Source organism: Pipra filicauda, unplaced genomic scaffold (genome assembly GCF_003945595.2).
Source record: "Pipra filicauda isolate LSUMZ 115617 unplaced genomic scaffold, ASM394559v2 scaffold514_size685291_pilon, whole genome shotgun sequence".
Lineage (NCBI taxonomy): Eukaryota > Metazoa > Chordata > Aves > Passeriformes > Pipridae > Pipra > Pipra filicauda.
In genome coordinates this window covers 529,021-553,967 of record NW_024104659.1, presented here as the reverse complement: position 1 = coordinate 553,967, position 24,947 = coordinate 529,021, and the positions used below count along the sequence as shown (strand labels likewise).

The 24,947-nt window shown below is 40.9% G+C and overlaps 1 protein-coding gene across 4 annotated transcripts in view; it reads left to right on the top strand.

Moving 5' to 3' along the window:
* Positions 1-2,281: 2,281 nt before the first annotated feature.
* TENT4A (terminal nucleotidyltransferase 4A) overlaps positions 2,282-24,947 on the top strand; it is a 59,499-nt gene continuing 36,833 nt past the window's right edge. For 2 of the 4 annotated variants that reach the window (XM_039386924.1, XM_027743248.2), the window contains exons 1-7: positions 2,283-3,433; positions 17,048-17,171; positions 18,907-18,953; positions 19,823-19,943; positions 21,509-21,616; positions 22,318-22,446; positions 23,552-23,765. In XM_039386924.1, coding sequence (XP_039242858.1) covers positions 2,613-3,433; positions 17,048-17,171; positions 18,907-18,953; positions 19,823-19,943; positions 21,509-21,616; positions 22,318-22,446; positions 23,552-23,765 — 1,564 coding nt within the window. In that variant the 5' untranslated portion in view covers positions 2,283-2,612. Of the gene's footprint in view, positions 3,434-17,047; positions 17,172-18,906; positions 18,954-19,822; positions 19,944-21,508; positions 21,617-22,317; positions 22,447-23,551; positions 23,766-24,947 lie in introns of all 4 variants that reach the window. The other 2 variants (XM_027743249.2, XM_039386923.1) reach the window with 2 other exon arrangements.

Sequence of the window (24,947 nt, the reverse complement as noted above, 5' to 3'; positions counted from 1 at the left end):
ATTCAACTGACTGGGGAGTCGGCCTGCTAGAGACTCTGCAGGCCTCCCTCCCTGGAGAGGACACCTTATCCATACATGGTGCTGAAGCTGCTCAGGGAAAAGGCCAGATCACTGGATTAGAAAGAGAACAGTTATAAACGTCATTCTGGGAGGCTGGCTGTTAAAGACGATCTTTAGATCACAGAAGACACACCGTGTATCTGCATCTGATTGTGTTCCAACAGCCATATGCATTTTACTCAGTGATCACTGCATGTGAAACCCATCCATCAGAGACGCGCCTTGGAACAGGCACTGTCTCCCTGAGTCTCAAGCCCAATAAAAAACTAAGTACCCAGTGTCAAGGTAGTACTTCGTGGTGCTGTCTTGGTGCTCCCAAGCCAGGAAGGAGAGCCTCCCCTTGGTTACGAACTGCCTGCTGCTGTCTGTCTGTACGCATCAGGCGTGCCTCCCCTGCCCCCATGGCATGATCAGCCCTGCTCAGTCCCACACTCCCAGCCACTCTGCTCTCCAGAAGGAGGTCTGCCCACACTTCCTTTTTCTCTCAATTACTCCTCAAAATCCACTCTTTTATTTCTGTGGGAACTGGGCTGCACTTCTCCAAACAGATGAGCTGGGGCATAGAGCAGGACAGACGATACGGTGTTAGTGAGAAACCGCTGCGGCACGGAGATGAAGAGCAAACAGAGAGGGCACCTCATCAATGTGTCTCAGTATCTGAAGGGAGGGTGTCAAGAGCATGGAGCCAGGCTCTTCTCGGTGATGCCAGCTGTAGTGGGTTTCTGTGGCTGGGTTTTGAGGGGGAAGGAGGGCTACAGGGGTGACTTCCATTAGAAGCTGCTAGAAGCTTCCTCTGTCCGGTGGAGCCAATGCCTGGAGCCGGCTCCAGGACGGACTCCCTGCCGCTGGCCAAGGCAATTAGGAGTAATATTAACACCTCTGTGATAACATATTTAAGAACAAAAGTTTGTGGCACAGAAAGAATTCCAGCCAGGGAAGAGCGGAGTGAGAACATGGGAACAACAAGGTAGACAACAAGGTCAGTGCAGAAGGAGGGGGAGGAGGTACTCCAGGCGCCGGAGCTGAGGCTCCTGCAGCCTGTGATGCAGACCATGGTGGAGCAGCTGTGCCCCTGCAGCCCATGGAGGACCATCAGGGTGCAGAGATCCATCTGCACCCCATTGAAAAGCCCATGCTGGAGCAGGTGGATGCATGAAGGAGGCTGTGACCCTGTGGGAGGCTCAAGACGGAGCAAGGTCCTGCCGGAGACCTGCAGCCCATAGAGAGGGAAGCCCACGCTGGAGCAGGTTTTTCCCGGGTAGGACTTGGGGCCCCTGTTGGGGACCCACACCGGTACAGTTCATTTGTGAAGGACTGCACCCCATGGAGGAGTGACCCACGGGACAGCAGTTTGGGAAGAACTGCTGCCCAAGGGATGGATTCACGCCGGAGAGGTCCATCAAGGATAATCTCCCGTGGGGGAGCAGGGAAAGAACTCCTCTCTCTGAGCAGCGGCAGAAACAACAACTGACCGTAACTCCCATTCCCCATCCCCCTGCACCGCTGGGGGGAAGGAGGGAGAACATGGAAGGAAGGAGGGGTGGGGGGAAGGTGTTTTTAAGATTGTTTTATTTCTCACTCTTTGGATCTTATCCTGTTAGTGATAAATTTAAGTAATATCCCCACTTCGAGTCTGTTTTGCCTGTGAAGTTAATCAGTAAGTGACCTCTCCCAGCTGTTATCTCAACTCATGAACCCTTAGCTGTTTTTTTTCCTCTCCTCTGTCCAGTTGCATAGGGAGAGTGACAGAGTGGCTTTAGTGGGTACCTGATATCCGGCCAAACCAATAAAATAAGAGGCAACGGGTAGCAACTGACGCACACGAAGTTCCACCTGAACGTGAGGAAGAACTTCTTTACTGTGCGAGTGACTCTGCACTGGAACAGATTGCCCGGAGAAGCTGTGAAGTCTCCCCCACTGGAGATATTCAAGAACCGTCTGGACGCAACCCTGTGCAATGTGCTCTAGGACGGCCCTGCTTGACCAGGGAGGTTGGATAAGACGACCCATTCTGTGAGATACGGAGGAGATGCCGAACACGCTCCCGCTTCCAGCAGGATATCCAGCTGCTCTCCCGGCCCGGGGCCACGCACAAGGACGGCCGCTCCGGACGCGCCGGCGCAGGCGGGCGGGCGGCCGGGGCGGGGGAAGCATTCCCAATCCCCTTTCCCTCCCGCTCCCCGCGCATGTGCGGTTGCCAGGGCGGCCGTCTCCGGTGAAGGTTTAAAATCTGCGGGACATGCGCAGTGCCCGTTCTGGCCCGGGCGAGGGGGACACGCCACATTGGAACGGCGAGAGGAGCGCTCCGGGCAGCGCCGGGTACAGTTCGCGCCGCCTCCGCTTCCTCTCGAGCCGCGCTCGCCTCGCCCGGCTCTGCGTCCAGCCGCTCTCCCTCCTCCCTCCCCGCGACACATGAGGCCGCTGCCGGCCCGCGCCTAGCGCCGCTGCCGGGCCGAGCGAGCGAGCGAGCGAGCGGGGGAGCGGGCGGCGAGCGGGCGGCGGCGCAGCGCTCTGGCCGGGCGGTGAGGGGCGGCGGCGGCGGGCGGGCGTGGATGGATCCCCGCGTGGCCTGGATCCAGCCCGAGCAGAAAGGACCCGCGAATGCGCTGTGGATGCAGATCTGGGAGACCTCGCAGGGCGTGGGGGGCCGGGGCGGCGCCAGCTTCCCGCACTACCTCTGCCTCAACTCCCCGGCGCTGGACTCCGCCGCCTCTCCGCCCCGCGGGCACGGCTGCGTGCGGCTCGGAGCGCCCGGCGACTGCTGCTCCTCGTCGTCGCCGCCTTCGCCCTCGCCTTCCCCGCCGGCCCTGCTGACCGGACTGGTGCCCGCTGCCCCCGCCGGCCCCGCGGCGGTGAACGGTGGCGGCGGCGAGGGAGGGCGGCGGCTGCAGAAGTCGCCGTCCGTGTCTTCCTCGTCCTCCTGCTCGTCGGTGGAGTCCGGCACCGAGAGCCCCGGCTTCTCCTCCTCGGGATCGTGCAGCGGCGGCGGAGGCGGCGGCTCCTCCTCTTCCTCCTGCGGCCCCCGGGCGGTGGCGGTGGCTCCTCCCGGGCTGCTGGGCAGCGGGGCCGGACCCGGGGAGTTTTTTAACTTCCACGAGAACAAAGTGAACGCTGTGAACGGGCACCACCAGCCGCCGCACCTGGCGCGCAGCCCCCACCCGCAGCCGGCGTCTCCCCAGCAGCACCAGTACCACCCGGGCCGCAGGAAACGGGAGAATAAAGCCAGCACCTATGGGATGAATTACCTGCTCTCGGGCAGCCGCGGCGTCGCCGTCAACAACTCCCCGCACCAGCAGCGGCAGCCGCCTCAGCCGGCGCTTCAAAGCCCCGGCACTCCTTGGAAGACCAGGAAATACAGTCCCGGCGTGCAGGGGTGAGCAGCCGTGGCCCCTGGGGCTGCTGCAGCCCCAGAGGGAAGGGGGGCCTCGGCCGCCTCTGCTGGGGCGCCTCCGAGCTCGGGGGCGTTGGGTTGGGGTCACATGAACTCCTCCGGAGCCGGCCGCCGCAGCGAGGCCAAGGGTAGGAGGCGGCGGGGCACAAACCCATGCTCTTTCATAAATCACCGTGCTCTTTTATAAATCACCTTGCTCTATGCCGGCCGGGTGGCTCCTGGACGAAGTAGCGATTCGGACAGGACCAGGGAAGCCATGGATACGGGGGGTTAGGCCTTGCTTTGTAGTAGGTTGAGAGGTGAAATTGCCAGGCCAATATCAGAGGTCACCTACAATAAATAAAGCAAGGATGGGTGAGGGATGCTTGTCAAAGCTCCCAGGGGCCAATCCATATTGTAAGGGAAAAGTGGAAGGCTTCAGTTCAGTGGAAATCAAAGAACACCTTTGTACTCATTTTTAAATGCCTCTGCTTAGGCTGTAGCAGGTTGGTTAGCTCAAGGAGTGTTAGGAACATCACTTGAAAGGGAGGTGCTGAGTTCTGTCTGAAATAAGCGTGAAAGTCGTTGTGGTCTTAAAACATGTCTCTCAAGTGTGTTCTAGTGCTAGCATGGGTTGAGCCAGCCAGTATCTGAACTGAAATCTTGTCTTTCGAAAGAGAACGCTTTTATGAAGTTTACCCTATCCTGTGGCCATACCTTTCTCATATAAATAGGTGGGCAGTAAGGCCGAGTATTCAGCTTGATCTTATTGGCATGGAGAAGGGACTAAACTTGAACAAAGCCCCTCTGGGACACTCAGTGTGCTTGCTATATTTCACCTGTCAAATTTCATTCAGTCAAGGCAAAATGTTGCTTTCTAACATTAAGGTTATTTTATTCTTGGAAAAAGTGCTAGCTGCCTTGACTGACCATGCAGGTATCTGATGACACTTCAAAAATAGTTTCTTGCAACTCCTAAAATCCAAGACCCTTGGATACCTGTGGAGTAAAGGCACTGCATATTTGTATAGGGGAAATAGCTAAAGATAACAGGATGCCCTTTGAGAACTGGGAATTTTTAAGTGAGAGATTTAACTTAAGAACAGCGTCTTCCTTTTCTCTTTTGTGTGCTACTGTCAGGTGTTGAGTACACTAAAGTTATTCTGAAGTATTAAAAGATATTTTTAAAGTTCTGGTTTTGCAAACCAAGGCTTCTCCTAGGAAGGACAAGACTTGTGACTGCTGCTTTTTAATTCCAGACTGACACTGCAAATTCAAATTACTTACAGGAAGCTAGACTTGGAATCTTTAAGAGGGTTCTTATGCTAGGAGCACTGGGCCCTGTACTATATATTCAGATGTACGTCTAAAATTCCAGCAGTATCTTAAAAATAGTGTGAATTTTTTGTTTTATTTTCAAAGAGATGCAGTAGAGCTCTGAGTTAACTTTTTAATTTATCTGTGTAAGACAAGTCAATGTCAGTGAGGCAGATCTCCAGGCAGGCAGAGAAGGGAGCTGCCTAAGGTCACCCAGCAGATCTATGGCAAACCTGGGAATCAAATCCAGGCATTGCAGGTTCTGTCCTGTAGTTGTTAGGCAGCACCACCTATGCCAATCATATGGATTTACGTTTAATCTTTTGCCCTTTTGTTTTCTGTTAGCTTTCCTTTAATATTGGTTATGCCACTCTTCAAGTATAACTTTATAGAATAAGAATCCATATGTGAGAAAATTGTTTAGCCGAGATCCAATTGCACTGTTCAGTTCTGTAAACATGGGTAGTTCTTTTGTTGATATGTTAGTGTAAAGTCTTGCTAAAAAGCTTTGAAAGTGGAAAGTGTGTTTCCTGATCTTCTGTCAAGGATCTGTGTTACTACAGTGGGACCTGATTCTAGGAGTGGGGTATCAGTAACCTACAGCATATGTGATCCTGTAGTTCCAGAGCTTTCCTTAAAGTAGCAGGGAGGTAGTGCTGAAAGAGAGCATCAGTGTTGAAACCACAGACCTAATATGAGAAGCAGTTTCTGCCTTAGAGTTCTCTTACCCAAGGTGAATCTTGGACAAGTGTGTATTCTAGAACAATTTTCTGTTTGGTGCTACTAATTTTTTATGAATTACTTATATGATTTAAATAAGAATTCTGTCACTGATAGGGTGAATTTAGGTATCTATCTTCTGTAGTAAGTCATGACTACTGGTGAGTTTAACATAATTTTCCTAAAGCCTGACTGGTGTAGGCGATGCAAGTAAAAATTACAGTGAAAAGGCTGGAGTGGGAACAGATCCCTGCAGGACTTTCTTGTGGGTCCTTTATATTCCTGTTTAGCTGCCTGCTGTTCCTTGGAACTGTCAGCCTGGTCCTGAAGCATCACTTCAATATCTCATGACCTATTGATAGAGCATCTTCGGTGGTGCCAAACTGGTGTATTCAACTGTTGACAAATGTAATCCTTAAAATCTTCAGTTGCAATCTGGTTTGGGCATCAATTATAGGAAGAAAGACTTGATCATAGATGCTATTATGCTTACACTGTGCACGAATGGTAGAGCTTATTCTGCTGTGAATATTGCTATCAAAAGAATGTTTTTCTGCAACGTGCTGAAATTTCCAAGTAATATACAGTAGCTCACGGTGTTACTGTGTTGTCTTTTGGTAACAGGCTAGGAAGGGTAATCTCTGTTTGCCCTCTCCCAGGCTGCAACAGTAGTTTTGATGAATCGTTTGCGTGCTTTGAAACAGTACTGTGCTCTCTCTGCTTTTGCATTCAGAGCTGGAGATGGTCTCTAGCAGTGCAAGTCATCGTAGTTTTTTCTCAAGTTGCTCATAGTGGCTTTGTGATGGTAAGTGTGGTGATGTTTAGGAACTTTGTATGCTATAAAGTCAGTGTTTTGCTCTGTTTTTATACAACATTCCTTTTCTTCGAGTGGACTCGTGCTTTCAGCACTTTTTGACAGCAGCATGGCAATCTTTGAAAAGGAAATTTTCTTATAAAACACAAGTGTGAGTAGCTGTGCTTGATTAGACTTCATCCTAAAGCTATACTTTTAGATGCCCTAGATTGTTCTGTGTCATGCTTTTACAGAATTTTGGAAGGTAAGGTGTGAGGAGATTGAAGCACTGGAATAGTATGGCTTCAGCAGAGTGATTAATACGGCAAAAGTGCAAATTCCTATATGCCTGGGTTTAGTATAGGACTACAGATGACAAAATGGTTGTTTTCAGATGCAAGGCAGAGAAGTTTTCTTTAATATTATGAGGTTAGTTCATACTGTTGTGACTGATGTTCAGAGCTACATGTTGTTTCTTGGTACTGTGAAATATTCTCTTGTGTGGTTTAAAACTATGTTTAACATCTTAGGGTCTGAATTCTTTGTTAAGCAAATACCTCCTGTTTCTGTAAAGACAGTATCTTAAATATAAGCTTCCAGAGAGTTTAAAGGTGCTCAAATTTTATTTCATAATATGGCATCAAGCTATTCTAAACTTTTTACTAAGGACTCACAGGTCCCACATTTGGACACAGAGCTAATAAGAGTGCTTTCTCATAAGATGTAGTGAATAGCTTATGAATCGTATAAAATCATATCAGATTTAATTATTTTGTTCCTTAGTATGAATTTAATTAATTAAGTAAAGAATTAAAGCATTTTTAACAATATGAGACTGTTCTGCTTAATGCTTTCAACTAAATGTTCAGACTAATTGTAGATGTTGAATGAGATTAGCAGTGAAATACCTGGCATATCTGCTTGGCACATTACAGTGCTGTGCAGAAACAACAGAACTGGCTTGTTGAGGATTAGTTTGGGTACCAGAACTGTTATGATATGTTGGAATGGTGCTCTGCCTGGACTAATTAGTGTTGCATAGTGTCTGATGACTTACTGCATTCGTTTTTCCCCCTACATAGCTGGTTGCCTTTAATCATCTCTTGATAATGACACAGAAATTCTGCTGTAGAGCACAAGAGTGCAAAGACCTCTGCATTTCCTTAGGCTGAAGGAGGATTCAGGCCAGCATTCCCTGATGACCACAGCAGGTACCTGGGGAGAATTCTCATAAGCAAGGTAAGCTTATGACAATGCTTCCCCAGAAGACTTGCTTAGTGTTCGCCAGTTTGCAGCTGAATGATCCTGTGTAAAAAAAGTGATCTCTAGAGGTGTGGTGGTGCTACTGTATGCTAAGTCTGTATTAGGTTTTCTTTATTTCTTCACCTATATGAAGTGTTTCTAATTCCCATCTTACAGGGTTTTTTGCTTTTTTGGTATATTGCTGAACTGTTAGAAATGCATTGCTTCACGACCTTGCATAGCTTCAGTTGCGTGTTTGTCAACCCTTGCGTCTTATTATGCTGCTGTCAGAGCTGTCAGATGTAAACTAATGTGTAGGGATGCCACATTGTTAGCCCCTTTTGCAAATTTTGTTTTCTCGTACTTTGAGCTGGAAGAATGTAGACTTTGGAACCTCTATGATGCCTTTAGTGTCTGCACTGGAGTGTCCAGCTTTTGTAAGGGCTTTAAGGGTTTCTCAAGGGTGGTTATTCTTAACTTATCCCCATAGTTAACAGTGCTGTCTTGCTCCAACACCTTCTGATAAAGAATCAACACAGTAGGCTATGCTTCATCCACACTACTGTTAAATCCATGGTGTTTGCTGTCTCCAGTGTTAGGTGGGTACCTGTAGTGGAGGCGTTAATGTAGGAGGCAGGTAGCACTGGTGCTGTACACTCAATTCTTGTTTTGTTTGACTACAAGATCAGGGCAGAACTAGGCAGTATATACCGTAGTATGCAATCCCTGCGTGGGAGTAGTTGGTTGTTAGTCACAGTAAATTTCTGGAGAGAGCAGCGGGATGTAGTTGAATGGATTGTTTTCATGCCTGGAGGCTGGTACACAGCAAAGTTCAAGGGTAGTTGCTGGATGAATATCAAAAGAACAGAACATCTGGTTTTTTCTGTGGTCAAGTAAGTTGACTAGAGCAGGTAAAGCTCAAAGTTTCCTTGTAAAGTGGGTACCTAGCCTAGAGTTAGAAACTGATGCTTTTGGCAGTGGAGTGAAAGGACTGTTTTGGCAGCAGTAGACTTGAGAGTCAGTAGAGGTACTAGAGGTCAGAAGGGCTAAGCTACAGTGGTAAAACATGAGAAGGCTTTGCATGACAGGTGCTCACATCTGTGTATAAAGGAGAATGGGACATGTTTGGACCAGTTTCATCCTGGCATCAGCTTCATGATGTTTTTGCCAGTTGTTAGGCTTTGGCAGTAGAGATAATTGGCATTAAGAACATCAACAGCTGTACGGGGTGAGACCATTAGAGGACAGTGCCAAATATTGGTAGAGAAATAAATCAACATGAGCCTGTGGTGATATTTCCTGGAAGCATCTCTTAGCTTTAAATGATGTATGGTTCTTGGACTACCTAGGCTACAGGCAGTGCATTGTTACTTACTGTGGATTTTGTGTGTGAATGTCTTGATCTTGTATGATCTGGGATCAGAAGTGACCTGTGAGTAGATGTTCCTTAGTTAAGCTATGCATTATGTAAGGATCTTTTTTTTTTTTCCTTGAGGCTGTCACTAGGGTTGTAGTTGCTGCCAGTCACAGCTCTGTGCATCACTGAGGCAGTCCATGAGTGTTCTTTGCAGCTGACTTGAAAAAGGAGTGGGAAAAGTTGAATCACCTGACAGTTGTCTTGTTTTCTACTCTGTTTAATCATTTCTTCTGTTGAAACCATTTTCTGCTTCTGGTTGTTGGTCCCTTCTGTATGCTTTGCAATTCTGGTGTATCTTTGGGACTTGCATGAACCAGACCTGTGTGTGATAGTGTCATGGTATTCCTGCATGTTGGGCTATCTTGTTCTATCTTGTACTTTGTTTCCTGATTACTAATGTAAGACTTGCATGTTGTTTTTGTGCTTTGAGGCTTCGCTGGTGATCTTCCTTTAATACAGAAACTGAGAGATACAACCGTTTGTTTTGTTTAAAACAATTCTTTATCAAGTCTTCACCCTCATATCAACTTAGTTTCTTCATAAGCCTGCATAAGTGCATGTGGGGCCATTGTCAAACGCTATTTGGGAATCCAGGTAGATAACAGATTTGCCTTTGTGGATCACTGATTCTTCAAGTAGCTCTTAATGTTTTGTTAGGTTTGTTGGGTTTTTTTTGTGGCACTACTACCATTTATGATAGCTATGTTAGCATCTTGATACAGTCATAACTATTTGTGTTGCATTGATTCTACTTTTGGCTACTTTGACTATTTTGAATGTCAAAACTAATGCTTTTAAACTAAAAAAAAGATAACTACTTAAGTGTTATTCTGATACAAATGCAGTATCGAGTGAGTGTAACTTGGTGAATACCAAATTATCAGGAACAGATTTTTTATGGAGTATTTTTTACTGAAAAGTTGGCTTGTGATAAGTTCTCCCTATGTAGTTATGGATCAGGGAAACTTCTGAAGGATTAAAAAAAGAAGAAAAAAGTACTAGCTTCTCTGCATGTCACACGTTGGGATCACTTGACTTTCTCTGTACTGATCACTTAATTCACTTAACAGAAGCAGGTTTTGGGGCTCTTGAACTAGTTTAGCCTTTCTCAAGCATAGCTTTGCATCTCATTAAGTTGTTCCTCATAATCGTTTTTGATATCCTTAATCTTCCAATCCTCTTTTCCTCTTTGTACATGACTTCAGGGTTTCTGAAGACATCTTCTGATGGAATCCTGTGACAAGGTGGTAGAAGCTCTTTTTTCCCCTAAAACCTGATTAGTGATGCATGTTTCTGCTACAACCAGTGTGATCTCTTTCATAGTCACTGAAACACCTTATTCTTTTGGTTATGATTCTTAACTTAAGGAGCTTCCTCTTTTATGTGGTGAACTCAGCAGTACTGAAATCCAGAAAAGGCTTTTCTAGCTTTTGTTGCCTTGCACAGATGCTGACTTGGAATGTGCAGGGTTTGCTGCTAGTGGTGCTTTGATGGATACATTTTGAATTAGATTCTGCTCCTTGGGATTATGTCAAGAGTTGCTTCTCTTAAACATTTCAGTGGCTAACCTAGTGTAATGCATACTTGATCTGCGTGGGCATAATTAGTCTCTCATCACTAATGTGTTTCTTTTCTTGTGTTTCCTCTGACTTGTCTGGGATGTTAATCACTTGCTTTCCTTGGGCATTTGGAAAAGAATGGTATTACAACAGGAATTTTGGGGTTTAGTTGTTCTATTTATTGGCATAGCAAGCTTGCTGATTCAGTTCCAAAGTTTAACATATGGTGTTCTTCACTGGTACAACAAAATAATTGTGGTATTTTCTTGGTGGTGTGGTGAAGTCCAGCAGTCCAAGTCAGGAGTAATGTACTTCAGAAGCTTACATAGTGGGTCTGTTTTGCCATGTATTAAACTGGAGATGTACATCTGCTTATTTTTTATATTTTTTTGTAATGCAGCTTTTTCAGAGGACATCTAGCCATTAATAATGTAATTGCTTCAGTTATACTGGTTTGATGTAGTTTGCAAAAATACATTAGTTTTTGATTTTTTTTCAAAATGCAAACAAATTCTGTTACTTAAGTCTGGAAATTTGCAGTGTAAATCAGTCCAACAAGCTTAGTTTCTTGAGCACACCAACTATTAAAGTGTTCCTAAGAGGTAAAATCTAATTGGCAAGAAATTTGGTCTAAAATTAGGACAGGCTTTGACTTGAAAGACTGTGGGGCAAAGGGAAAGCTTAGAGGGGAAATAAGAACAATATGATCTCTTGTGGAAAAGGTACAGTATATTTTATAAACTACTCTTTGTTCTGTGGATGAAAACAAAAGTGCTTTTTTCTTCCATTCTCTCCGTAGTAGTTAACTTGCAAAGTAAGCTTGATTCTTATTTGAGTGTGGTGTTTAGGGTACTTGTCTGTAAAACATTTCACAGCTCTGATTTGTAAGTTCTATATAGTTGAGATTTCTTTTTTTTTATTCTGCCAGTCTTTGTAGTTTTCTACCTTCCATACAATTACAGTGTCAAAGATAATTGCTGCCTGAATTACCTAGTAGTAGGAGACTGATTTGCTGCAGCAGTATAGTCTGAATGTAACACTGTTTTCATAGTTTCTCTTATCTGTAGTCTTAGAACATTGCAAATGGTATAGAGTACTCCTGCCTGAGCCTTACTGGTATTGAGGACTAGTATACAAAGCTAAAGGCATCTGATGGATGTTGTGAGTTTAGCGGGAAGAGAAGAATTTTAAGTTCATCTCCTCTTCATGGTCATTGTTTTAATTTTGCAACTTTTGCAGATATCCTAATTTCAGATCATACTGGAAAAGTCTGTGTCTCAGAATATACCATTTCTTTCACTCATATATATATATATATTTTCTCCTTTATTTCACTGAACTGTGTTCCTTCGACTGTAAGACTGATTTCAACTACTGAATGCATTTTGATTGTTGTAGTGTGAGATTTCACCTGCATTTCCATGGTAATGCAATTGTGCTTTTCTCTAGTTGTAGGTGGTGTAGTTCAACAGATTTCCAAAATATGTGCAGTGACTGCTGTGCCTTTCAGTGTTTAATCTCAAGACAGCAAAGTCCTCACATGTGTTTTGGAGTTTGTGCTTCATTGGAAGAACGTATTCTATGTCTTGTAACCTTTATTTCAACAAAGATTCTGTTGAAATACTGCTTATACGTCCCCATTTCTTTACTTCCCTTTCCTACACACCTGTAGTGTTACACTGTGTCATCTTTTCTTTCCTTTTATAACGATTCTTTGATTATGTGTTAGACTCTAGTTAGAAAAATACTCATTCTAGTAAGTAGAGGATATGTTATTAAAAATAATTAGTTGTTCCATATAATGGGTGCAGTCATGTTTCTGTCTGTTCCTTTAGAATAAATTCATGTGCTTAATAGCATAGACATGCTGAAAAGAAAGAGGCTTGAGGGAACAGTCTCTGTAGCTTTTCATTCGCCTTCTGGTTTGTTGATGCTGTTTGAGTATTTCAATTTCAGTGCAATGAAGTTAGCCCTTGAAGTAATAAATCAGTCTTATGTATAATAATAGTTCTAGATACAGTACATGAATAAAGTACATGCTCTCCTTTGTTAGATACCTGCCTTTAAGGAAAAACATTGCAAAAGTCTGAGAATGTCACCTGAGTTTTATTTTAACCTGGAGAGTAGAAGTGCGTCTGCCTTTCCTAAACCAGTAAAAGGGATAATTTTTTGATAAACAGAAGACGTTAATTCTGTTGCGTAGCTCAGCCTGGAAGCAGCAGATGCTTGTTGTGCTTGGCCAGTAATAGCATCGGTGAATAGGCTGTTAAAATTAGCAAGCTGAATAGTGTAGCAAGTACAAGTATCCTCTCTTCTTCATCCCTGTGTTCTAATCTTTTCCGTCTTGCATTAAGAGTACAGTTACAGCTCATCAACAAGTTTCTTTCCCAGTGTTTCTATAAATATAATAAAACTGCCTCGTGAGATAGTTGATTAAAAGGCCTACATTTGCTAGAAAAGTAATCCAATAGGCATCTTAAAATGTTATAGAAGATAGTTAGGTGCGGGGATGCTGTTGGGAGTCCAAATTCTTTAAGAAGCCAGAAGAAAATTGAGCAAATTGACTAGCTATATGTTGAAGGAAGTGTTATTAAAAAAGAAAGAGTTAGGCTGTTACTTGTATCTGCCTGTACATCATGTGCTGCAAATGGAAATTGTGTTCCTAATGATTAAAATACTGTCTCACAGTCCTGACTTAAGAGGAGCTTATGAAAATCGTAGAGGCTCTGTGGACAAAATACTTAAGTAAAAGCTATCCCTGTGTTGGCTGGCTGAATGTCCCATTGTTACCTGTTTTTTTCAGACAGCATGTTATTCCTTCAGCTAGTAGAGAAGTTACTCCAGGATTAGCATACAGGAGCAGCATACAAGATCTTGTTTTATGTGTATCAGAGCTGCTTTTTTTATGACTGTGTTCCAATAACCTTGTTTGAGCAAAGATGTTTAGAAAAATGTAAACTATTGTAACATTAAATTTTCAAAAAGCATCTCAATTTTGAGAAGCTTCTTCAGGTGGAAGCCAAAAGGCTAAAATGCTAAAGTGGTTGTGCTGTCATGTGCTGACTGTGAGGATAGCACTGATTCTTATCCAGAAGGACATAGACCAGCAAAATGTTCTCTAAGAAGCAGAAACTGTTGAATTAAGGAAAACTGACTGGAAAGAGCAAAGAAAATAGAAGTCTGTTAAGACAGAGGGTTTGAGAGCTGGTTTACTAAGTGCGTTAAAACCTGAAAACCTTGCACATCGAAAACAAGAAACTTTACCAGAGTCATTAGGGCTCGTAGAGAGACATGAAAGAGCACCCAAGGAAAGTCAGATCATATAGTAAGAATTAAAGTGAACTAATTGCATTACCTTCTGTCAGAGAAGGTCTTAAGATTGACTTCTCATGAGAACTTTCTTTGACTCTGGGCAACTGTCATTTTAAATTTCATTAAGAATGTTTGAATCCAATCAGAAGAATGATACCTGTTGTACAGCCGTGTCTTGTGGTATATGCCAAATAATTTCAGAGGAATTAACCATGAGTATAGTTTGAACTCTAAATGATTTTTGATTATCTAGTCCTTTGTTTAATGATTCAGTTTGCGTGGGACAACAGCAAAGTACTGTCTTGCCAGTGCAAAGTAGAAAATATGAAGCTGACTTCATAGTACAAGGTAGATCAGGGAAGGAAATGTAGACTAGTGATAAGTGATATTCTTCTTTCATGATACGATTAAGAATTATGACAGTGTTAATCATCTGAACAGAAGCTCTGTGGGGCATTGAAGTGAGAGTGCTTATGTGTTGGCTATTTTTCTGAGCTCACTGACATGCTAGGGGCTGCTTTTGAAAGGCTGTGCTGCGTATGGTAGAGGTTGCAGTGCATAGGGGAACTCAGACCTCTTTTATTCTCCTCCTCTAATACAGGATGGCTACTATAAATGCATTTTTTTTCCAGAAATGTCTCCTGTAGTGGTTGGATGGTGCTGATACTGTAACAAAACAGAACTTGCTTGCATGTGCAAACATAAAGAAAGGGTCTAGTGCATGTTTTGATAAAGGTGGTTGTGTCTCACAGGTCTCGTTTTCTGGAAGGATTAATTGTAAATCTGTATTCCTGTGTTCAGTCTGATAACACAGAACTGCTGGATTTTTTTTTTTTTTTCAGAAGTATGTTTCTGAGATTCTTTTTGGAAGACTATGTAAAAACTGAACAGTTACAGATTTGCTGGGCTTATGGGTTAGCTGCTTAGAAATAACCAAAGGAAAGAATAAATTATTTACTTTATAATAAGGGAAGATTACCAGTAGAATGACTCAAGATGCTGTTACTCCATATATTTATAAATACTTGGAGGGAAGAAATGAATGAGAGAAGGATAGAAGAGGTAATAGAAAGCTAGAACTGACTGCAGACGGTTGCAGTGGGATTTCATTGTTCGTTAGATTATAAAATTACTGGTAAAGTTGAATTTCAGTAAATACAGAATCGTGACTGAAGAGAAATAGTTCAGGCTGAATATACCCAGTGGATGGGCTTTATGTTGGTAGTTTTGTTCAGAAAACACCTTAAAGCTCCTTCATAATGATTTCTTTTAAAGAGCAGCTGTATACTCAAGTAGCAGCAGCAATCTTGGCGAATGTAGAGACAATAAAATGAAAACAGGTGTGTGTTGGACTGAAGGGCGGAATTCCGTGTTGACTCTGTGTGTGTTTGCCACCTGTCAGAAAATGTGGTGCAAACTGAAAACAAGCTGAAGAAGGTTAGCAGTGATCAAACTTTGGACTTGCTTTTGTGTAAAGAGAGAGAAATCAATGAGGATTGGTAGCTTGGAAAACTGCTGGTGGATAGAGACAAGTGGATATGAATTGAGAACCTGTGAAGTGTTACGTTTTAAGATGAACTGCCAGTAATAACTTTTTTTACCCCAAGAAAAAGAGCATCAGATAAAATCATTACCAGGCAACAATTTAAAACAAAGTTCTCTTTACTCTGATGCATACTTAAATTCTCATAGAATACCGTTGTGACAAAAGCATAAATGGACTGAAAGACCTGGAAAAATCAATGGAAGAAAAGTCTTTTGAGCTAATATGCATCATGATTGGGATCCACCCCAATAGTATGGCAAAGGAAATTATTGGAGGCTTGGAAGGATGGCTGCCCCTTTGTCTTTCCTGCTTTTCCTTGCTTTCACCCTGTATCTACTTACTGCAGATTTTTATAGGCAGGAGAATAGGAAGTCTTCAGTTTGACCGCACTGCTATTAGGTGTGTTGCAAATATTTTATTCTTTGGTCTTGTTGTCTTGCAAAGGAAAATAGCATACTTTCTATAAACAAAACAGGGTCATGTTAGTTTGCATTTTCTGTCTTGCTCGAAAGTTTTGGAATCAAGTAGATTCATCAACAGATTGAAATGTAGTCTGCAGTGTACTTAAATGTTCGTTTAGGGATCCAGGCTCAGTTTAAGATCAGAGAAAGGGCAAACAGTAATTTTAAATATGTATGCTTTTTGGAAGTGTCTTTGTGCTTTGCTGCTAAAATCTCTTTGTGTATTGAATTCTGACACTTAACCTCCAACAGATATGCCTAATTTTTATCTGTTAGAGTTGGAAATACCTATTAAAATGAGTTGCAGAAGTCTCAGGTGAAGAGTTATGAGTTTTTCTGGAGTTGTATTAAATTTTACTTTTGAAAGGCTAAGTATATTAACTATAGATTGATTTTTGGTTTTAGGACAGTATTTGGATTTCACTGCATTGTTGACTAGATATGTTTCTTGAGTTAGAGAGAAATCTTAAAAACGTGTCAACATCAAAAGATGTCTTTGTAAAATGTCACAACTGTAGTTATTTGCTTTTTTTTTTTTGTTTAGCATAGCTTGATGCTTTTCCACTGAAAAAAGCAAACATGGCATTCACCTTAAAACTCAAATTTGGCAGCAAGTGTTCTATAGTACTGGGAGATGGGAAACAAAAGGGCTTAATAGGTGTATAAGGTTCCAGTGTCAGAACTCTTCATGTAACACTGGTATTGAAATACTTTACACTTGAGAACATATTTAACACTTCTTACTCTGCATTCAGTGGAAAGGTCACTTCCTGTGTGAATGAACTGCTAGTAAAGGGTTTGAGTGTCAAGGGAATCCCCATTTGTCAAAGTGGACATGTTCATATCAAGAAATACTCAAATGTCCTTTTTATTGCCCTTCACAGAAATGCATCAATGCCAGTGGCCTTTTTGCAAGTCTGTGTAAGCTACCACATACACAGAAATAAGAACTGCTGGAAGAATAAACCTGTTTGAAGATTTTGGTTGTTCTGATGCCATTTCACATTTGTGTCGTTACGTAGTTTTTAAGATTCAACTTTGTTTTTTAAAGAAAATAAACATAGAGAAACAGGAATTGAATTTGGCTTCCAATGTTGAGCCAGTAAGAAATTTAGTAAATATCTACTAGACTTAGTGTTCTGAGTCTTTTGGTTAAAGAATGATATTGAATAAAGCCTGTGGCCTGTTTCTGGTAAAATTTATTGTAATAGTTAAATTGTCATTATAACTGATCCTACTTTCTCCATTAGACTACATGAAGAAATAATTGACTTCTATGACTTCATGTCCCCTCGTCCTGAAGAAGCAGCTATGAGAAGAGAAGTGGTAAAAAGAATAGAAACAGTCATCAAAGATCTCTGGCCTACAGCTGATGTGAGTGTAATTTAAGTTGTGATTTGCTTCTCTAGTAAATTGTAGAACTTGATTCACTTAACCTTGCTATTATATTCCGTGTTTTAGAAATTAACAGATAATACTTCAAACTTAAGGCAATTGACTTCGTATCGCAGCTCTTGCAGTATTTGGCAGTTCATTTTGAAAAGCGGGGGAGACTTCAAACCTGGATGTCAGGTTAATGAATGTTACTGATTATTTTTTCATTTTGAGAACTGGGAATGTGAAGAACTGTCCACTTTAAGTAGTGCATTTCTTAAAGTAATAAAGCAGTAGGACAAGAGGGCACAGACCTAATCTATGCCAGGGGAGGTTTAGGTTAGACATTAGAAAGAAATTCTATACAGAGAGAGTGATCAGACATTGAAATGGGCTGCCCAGGGAGGTGGTGGAGTCCCTGGAGGTATTTGAGACTGGATGTGACACTTAGTGCTATGGTCTAGTTGATAGAGTGGTGCTGGGTCATGGGTTGGACTCGATCTCAGAGGTCTTTTCCAATCTGGTTGATTCTGTGATTCTGTAAATTGATTGTCTTATAACTGAATTTTGGATGTTAAAGTGAGACTGACTACCTATGTGTTCATTGCTGTAAGGAGTCCTGACTGTGGATATTTGTAAATAATAATGTTTTACAAAAGAGCAGTTAAACACAGATTTTCTTGGGTTTTTTGTACTCTTCATGAATTTGACATTCAGGAGGTTAGTCTAGCCCTACTTTAATGGGAAAATTGCACTCCCTGAGATGCTTTGCAACCAATGTTTGTGTAATTTCAAACACTTTGTTACCCAATGAGTAAGTTTGCTCATACAAAAAGAATGTCTCATCCAAAAAGAACTGTATCTCTAGCATCACCCTCATGATTACCAGATAGTAACACTGTCATTTGTGAGCCGAAAAATGCTTCAGATCACTGTGATTTCATATCCTCCTGTGGCAAAAAGTGAGGCCTCTGGCCACAGCACTGAGCTAAAGATACTGTAAAGCTCATCTGCTTCATCCTTACCCGTGTTTTTCCTTCATAGTAAGACTTTTCTGCCTTGTGGAAATAGATAGAAACACTAAAATGACCCACTGTTGCCCAGCCTTTTCATAGGAAGAAAGAAGTGAACTTATAAATTGTGCTCTGCTCTATCAGAGGGTGAAGAAGGTCTCAATTCTTTAGATTGGAAGCATACTAAAAATATTTGATGTGGACTGTGGATTTATCTCCAGCATGCCTGCTTTTCCACACAAAGACATAGACTACTTCATAGTCATCCTTAACAGTAAAATCTGGAGTATTTATCTTTATCTGAATTATACGTTTAGATGCACTTGCTGTTTTTTAAACCTAAAAATTTGGAAAATTTATTCCCTTAAACTCTTCCAATTTCAGTAAAGCTGTTCTGTGAGGAAAAAAAGGAAGCAGGAAGGAAGGAAAGTGATAAAAGTTGTCAAACTGGAAATAAATACTGAAAAGCATTTGTTTAAATCTGCTCTGTTAGCAGGATTGGTATTTATTTCATGTTTAAGAAGTACCCAATTTCCTCTAAAGTTGCATGTGTAAGAAAAAGTGTAGTTGTACATGCTTAGTGTAGTGTATAATACTTTAAGGATATAGACTATATCCTTGACTATATCCTTAACAAGTTGAGAAAAGTATTGTCTTCTGAAAGTAAAATTAAGTGATCATTGATAGTTACAAGATATTTCCTTGGTGTGGTTTTTTTTTAGGTCCAGATATTTGGCAGCTTTAGTACAGGGCTTTATCTTCCAACTAGGTAAGTAATAGTTTACTTTTACATAAAGTTTTCCTTTTAGAGAAATGGTAAATTTCAAAGAGGAGTTTAGACTGGAATGTGTAAACCTGTCAAACTTTCAGTCAAACTTTTGTCTAGTGCTTAATGTGACAAAGGGAAAAGCTTTTGAACTTCAAGATTTGCAATAAGTTTTTTATGTGTCATTGTACTGCTCTGTTGACCCTTTTAAACATACAGTAGAAATGAATGTTTATTGTTTACTGTGTAAACATTGTTTTGTTAAATAAGATGAATTAATGAGAGTGTGTCACTTATCACAGAGTTACTTTGTAAAGTTGAAAGAGTCATCACTGTGATGTATTCTCATTGGTTTGGAGAGCAAAATGTCTTAATTTGTTGTTTTATATCACTTAATGGTTCAGTTGATGGATGTGGAAAACTTCTGTAGCTCTGTGTAAAAGACTGTGTTATCTTTACATTGATTAAGTTTTCAGTAGGAAAGCACTGGAAATTTCATTTCTATGAATAGCAATCAATGATAAAAATGGTTTGGACTATTAACGTGCTTGTCAACATGGGTATATGGGTTAGGGATAGAATTGGGCTGTGCAAGTCAGAGGGGAGGGAGCAGGAAAGGTAAAAGGGAGAGGACCTCAAAGAACTCATCAGAGAAGTAGAGGCAGGAAAGTAGAATGCTACTTTGGGTCCTAGAGCACAGTAGACTCTCTTGCTTAACAATCCTAAAAGGAGTTAATTGGGAACCTAGATTAAAAGTTGCACAGTGATCACCCTGTAGGACTTGTGATATGTAGAATGCCAATTTGATCTATTTTTGGTGGTGTATTATACTTTAGACTTAATGGATTTCATATTGTGTTCTTTTTGTCTAGTGATATTGATCTGGTTGTTTTTGGGAAATGGGAACGGCCTCCTTTACAGCTGCTGGAGCAAGCGCTAAGAAAACACAATGTGGCTGAACCATATTCCATTAAAGTACTTGATAAAGCTACGGTAAGTAATAGTCTTTGGAATACTGAACTAAAAAACTTTCAGATCCCTTAAGATTTTGGTGGTAAATATGTGCTTTTAATTCATGAAGCAAATTACATTGCTTTAAGCTCTCTGAGCAAGATTTCAGTAGAATCTGTACGTGCTTAGCAATAACGTGTAGTCTTTTACGCGGACAGTGGTAATTGTGTACTGTGTTTGCTGGAAGGCCATATCTTGTACTTATGTCGTCAATAGGGATCTGAAAGGCAGTATTTGCAAAATATCCAGTAAAATAAATTTACTCTTAGCATAATGTTTTTCCATTGACCTTTGAGGGGAATTTGTTTAACCAGGGACCACTAACTAGAGCTGTCTGTCTTGGAAAACAATTTTCAGACTGTCTTGTTTCTAATGACATAGTGAAATGTTCCAAACCTAACATTTATTTTCCCTTCTAAAATATGCTACTTGTGAGCTTTATTTAATTTGTGAAACTGATGAGTATTATCTCTTTCATCTATCTTGTAAGCCTAACAAATCACATTGAATATGTTAAAAACTTAATGTATGAGAATTTTATGTTACTGAGCAAGTGATGTTTTCCCAGGTGACTAGGGTGAGTATTCGAAACTTCTGTTAACAAGCTGCTATGTTTTGTGGTCTCCAAAACAGGCTAACTCTTTTAGGTCCAGAATATTCTTGTGGCTTCCGTCGGAGTAGCAGAACATAACAGTAGTTCTGGTAGTCTTTGGTTTACTTGAGAACAAATGGGATTTTCAGAATCTGTGTTACCAGTTAGTGATGGAAAATGGCAGTAGGCTAGGCTTACAATTCTATTAGCCTTTCTTATTTTATTCCTTCTGCTGTTGGTATAAGATGATGCCATACATCTACTCTTCTTCATTTTCCATTTCAGATTAAAAATACATAAAGTTCAATTTAAAATAAATACTGTCAGCTGAAGTTGAGGTTATGATTTAAGATGGTTTTGGAAGATACTGCTTTCCAGATGATGGTGTGATGCTGAACTACATATTCAGTCAATCTGTAATAATTTATTGCTGCTGTACTGCTACTTCTGCTTTACTTTGTCTCATCTGGCTTTCATTTGACACTACAGTGAACCAGTTCAGCTTGATAAACCAACAGATGTTGCGTTCTGCTAGGTTAGTCTTCTATCAGTTTAGCAAGTGAATGGCACAGTGCTGGGTCAGAGGAGTTCAGTTCCCGCAGGTTATTAGGTTAGAACATCTATTAACAGGAGCGAGTTATTAAATTAACTAAACTTAGTTGTCTTACAAAACACTGTTATTGCAACTATGAAGGCACATGTCGAACAGCTATGGGTGTAACAGTGATTATAAGTTAATGTAATTGTACGTGTGCATGTTTTTAATCACCAAACTAAAAAAAAAAAAAAACGTTTACTTGTCAGTCAAGTTAGGATTGTTACCTCTTCTCAAAAAGACAGACTTGATAGTTGCATTAATCAGCATTGGTAGTATCTCTGTGTCTTAAGTGAGTAAGCTAGAGAACAGCACTAGTGTTGTATTTCTGGGGATTCATAATTGTTTTAATTTTTTCAGGTACCAATAATAAAACTTACTGACCAGGAGACAGAAGTGAAAGTTGATATCAGTTTTAATGTAGAAACTGGTGTGAAGGCAGCTCGATTTATCAAGGAATACATGAAGGTACCAGCCATATAGTGAATGTTATACTTACTTGCCAAGGATGTGCTTAAATGCTTAGCTAACCTTTTTTGGTATGGCTTGAAAATTTACTGCTGAAGACTATTTTCATTAATTAAACGTGGATGTTTTAATTTATTTTCTATTGGTATCTATTCCGTGTTCCCTTCAAGTGCTAGTTGTTTGCCTGAATAAACCTGTACACTGAAGAGACTTCTACAATCATGTCTAGATCTGCAGATAGGTACTAAACTTTGCTTCTAAAGGAAGTCTCTTTTCAAGGTTTGCTTACCTTGAATTTCGGTGATGCTTGATTATGAATATTGTCTTGCTAAACTTCCATAAACCAATTCTTCTGTAGCTCCATACTTAAAAGTATCCTTTTATGCTCTTCAGTAAAAGTATTATTCAGATTGAAAGTTTTGACTATAGTAAGTGACACTGGCATTCAAAGAAGGATATAAAAATCTCAATGTTTGGGGGGATAAATTTTATATGTAAGCTCTTCAATCAGAGTTGAAGTCTATTCATCAGCATCTAGAATAAAAAAATGCATGTTTCAGTTCTTCTTATGGAAACACTTTATAGCACATCACTGAAAATACTTTTCTATTAGATGAATTTTTGTGTATTGAGATTGCGTAGTGCTTAATTTGTTTTGGAATGTTGACATTGTATTTGATAAGACTTACTTTGCTTTGCAGAAATACTCTTTGCTGCCTTATTTGATTTTAGTATTAAAACAGTTCCTCCTTCAGAGGGATTTGAATGAAGTTTTTACTGGTGGAATTAGCTCTTACAGCCTAATTTTAATGGCAATTAGTTTCCTGCAGGTAAGTCTGTTCCTTATTTGTTTCTATGTTCTTTAAAATATTTTGATTTTTGTACCTGTGCCCTTTTGTTGTACTGTTTCTTCCGACCGCCCCTCGCAATGCACAGCTTTGTTGTTATGGCTCTAAGCGTTTGACTGTTGGCAGTTCCTATGGACTACCTCTCAAACATCTAAGAACTTCTCTTCCCTGTGTGAAGTGAAACAGCAGCAGGAGCCTTGTGAAAGGCACAGGGGCTGTGCATTGTTTTCTGTACCAGGGTGTGTACCTGAATGGTGTTGCCTAATGGTACCTGATGGTGTTGCATAAATCTGCCAGGATGCAGTTTGTGTGTTGCTTCCTAGGCTACTGATACTGAATGTGTGGAGTAGTTGATTTCAGTGTTTATTAAAATTATGAAATCCAACAGTCAGGTTGGTTTTTAATTGTGTTGTTTAGGTTTTGACATGCGTAAGACTGACATATGCTGTACATAACTGATGAAATAACTGAGTTACAGTGTTACAAATGAGTCACAATGCCTTCCAATAAATTTTTGTGACAGTACGCTTCCTACAGGTATGAACAAGTATGGAGTTAGCATCTCTTGGCAGCTGTGGTGATGGAAAAACTACATATTCTCTGCTGCTTGTTGAAATATTACTATCGATTTTATATACCAAATATAATATGTGGAGATAGAGACAAGAACTGTATTTTAATTGGGACAGATAGATTCTGCCCCTCCTTCTGAAAACATTGAGGGATAGATTTTCTGGGAAAAATCAGGTATTACTTTGTTACTAACTAATTATAACAATTAGTACATACTAAGCTGTACTTTAGTAGAAGCAATACTTCTTTATTGCTTTTGACTTAGGGGAAAGAATTCCCTAAGCCTCAAAAAGCCGTGAGGAAGGTCGAAAGAATTCTTGGGCTTCCAGATACTGCTGAAGTGCTGCCCCCTCTCGGTTGTGTGAGAGTAGTTTAAATTCATGAAGAAGGAATGACTGAGTTGAGACTTCTGTGAAATAATACTCAGCTGTTTAACTGAGAGCTTTTTGTTGCCCTGTGTTCATGGTCTGAAAACTATTAATTTTTAATAATCATAAACTGTGTTTTGTCACAGCTGCATCCAAGAATTGATGCCAGAAGAGCTGATGAAAACCTTGGAATGCTTCTAATAGAATTTTTTGAACTCTATGGAAGGAACTTTAACTACTTAAAAACTGGTATTAGAATAAAAAATGGAGGTGCCTATATTGCCAAAGAAGAAATCATGAAAGTCATGACTAATGGATACAGACCATCCATGCTATGTATTGAAGATCCTCTCCTGCCTGGTAAGATTGTACACTTGCAATATTCCAGGGCCTCGGCTCAACTTGTGATTCATGGCTTCTGTTAGTCTGTCAAACAAATTAAGAAGCTGCACTGAAAGAGACTGTTGCTGGTGTAGAGGTGCAGTTATGGAGAAGGGCTAAGAGATCTGGACCTGAAGTCTCCCAAGATTCATAGCCTGAATAAATTGAATTGCACGGGCACAGTGCAGTTGCATAATGAATTGGAGATTCAGAACTGTGTTGAGTATATAATAAGAGTCTCTGACAGCACTGAGAGACAGTAAAAGGAAGAAGTCCAAGAAATCCTGGGAGAGGGTTTGTTAGTAGGAACAGTTCTCAATTGTTCATTATGAGAATGGAAGGTATAGCTTTTCTCACGACGGTCTGTGGTGCCATAGTGCGGATAAATTATACCATATGGGAAAGAAATGCCCCAGATGAGGTGTCTGTCCTGCAGGGCGGTGCTGTAGAGACCACATAGGAACGTGGGTGTGTATCCATAAATATACAGCAAGGGGGACTGGCTGGTGGTGGTGTGGGGAACTGTTTGCATAACTGGCTTCTGTGCAGCACAGGGACCTTTAGAGAATGCCAGGTATGGTTGCATGTACTTTTGAAAGTAACTAACATAAAATTAATTTTTTTTAAGATTTGATTTTGATTCAGTAACCTTCAAAATAATCAAGATTAATTTTGGCTGAGAGCCTCAAAAACATTTCCAGCTTTAAAGTACTCAGTTTCTATTCTATTTAGACTGCCACAAATAGCTAAAATTCCAAAACAGCTTTTTAATAAAGTCAATTTTCAGTTAATTTGGACTTCAGCATTAGTATTTCTAGAATGTAATTGGCACTCAAACTCCGTAGTGTCACATCTTGTGCATAGACTGCTTATGTACAGCACTATTAAAGCAAATACCATGGATCAGGAGCTGAAGTCTGGCACCTTGTGAAATACTCAATATGCTGAATGTTCATAGTTCTTTAGAGCACATTGCAGGCTCTGATACTCATTTGTCTAACCACATATCTGATATGTTTGTAGCTCTGAGTTTGTGTCCACCATGATTCTTGTACTTGGTCAGGCATATGAGTGATTTTGCAGAACTGCCATTATGTCATTGAGATTTCCTTCAGGAGCTCTGTACTTACTTGCCTGAAGATCCATTTGAATAGCAGCATG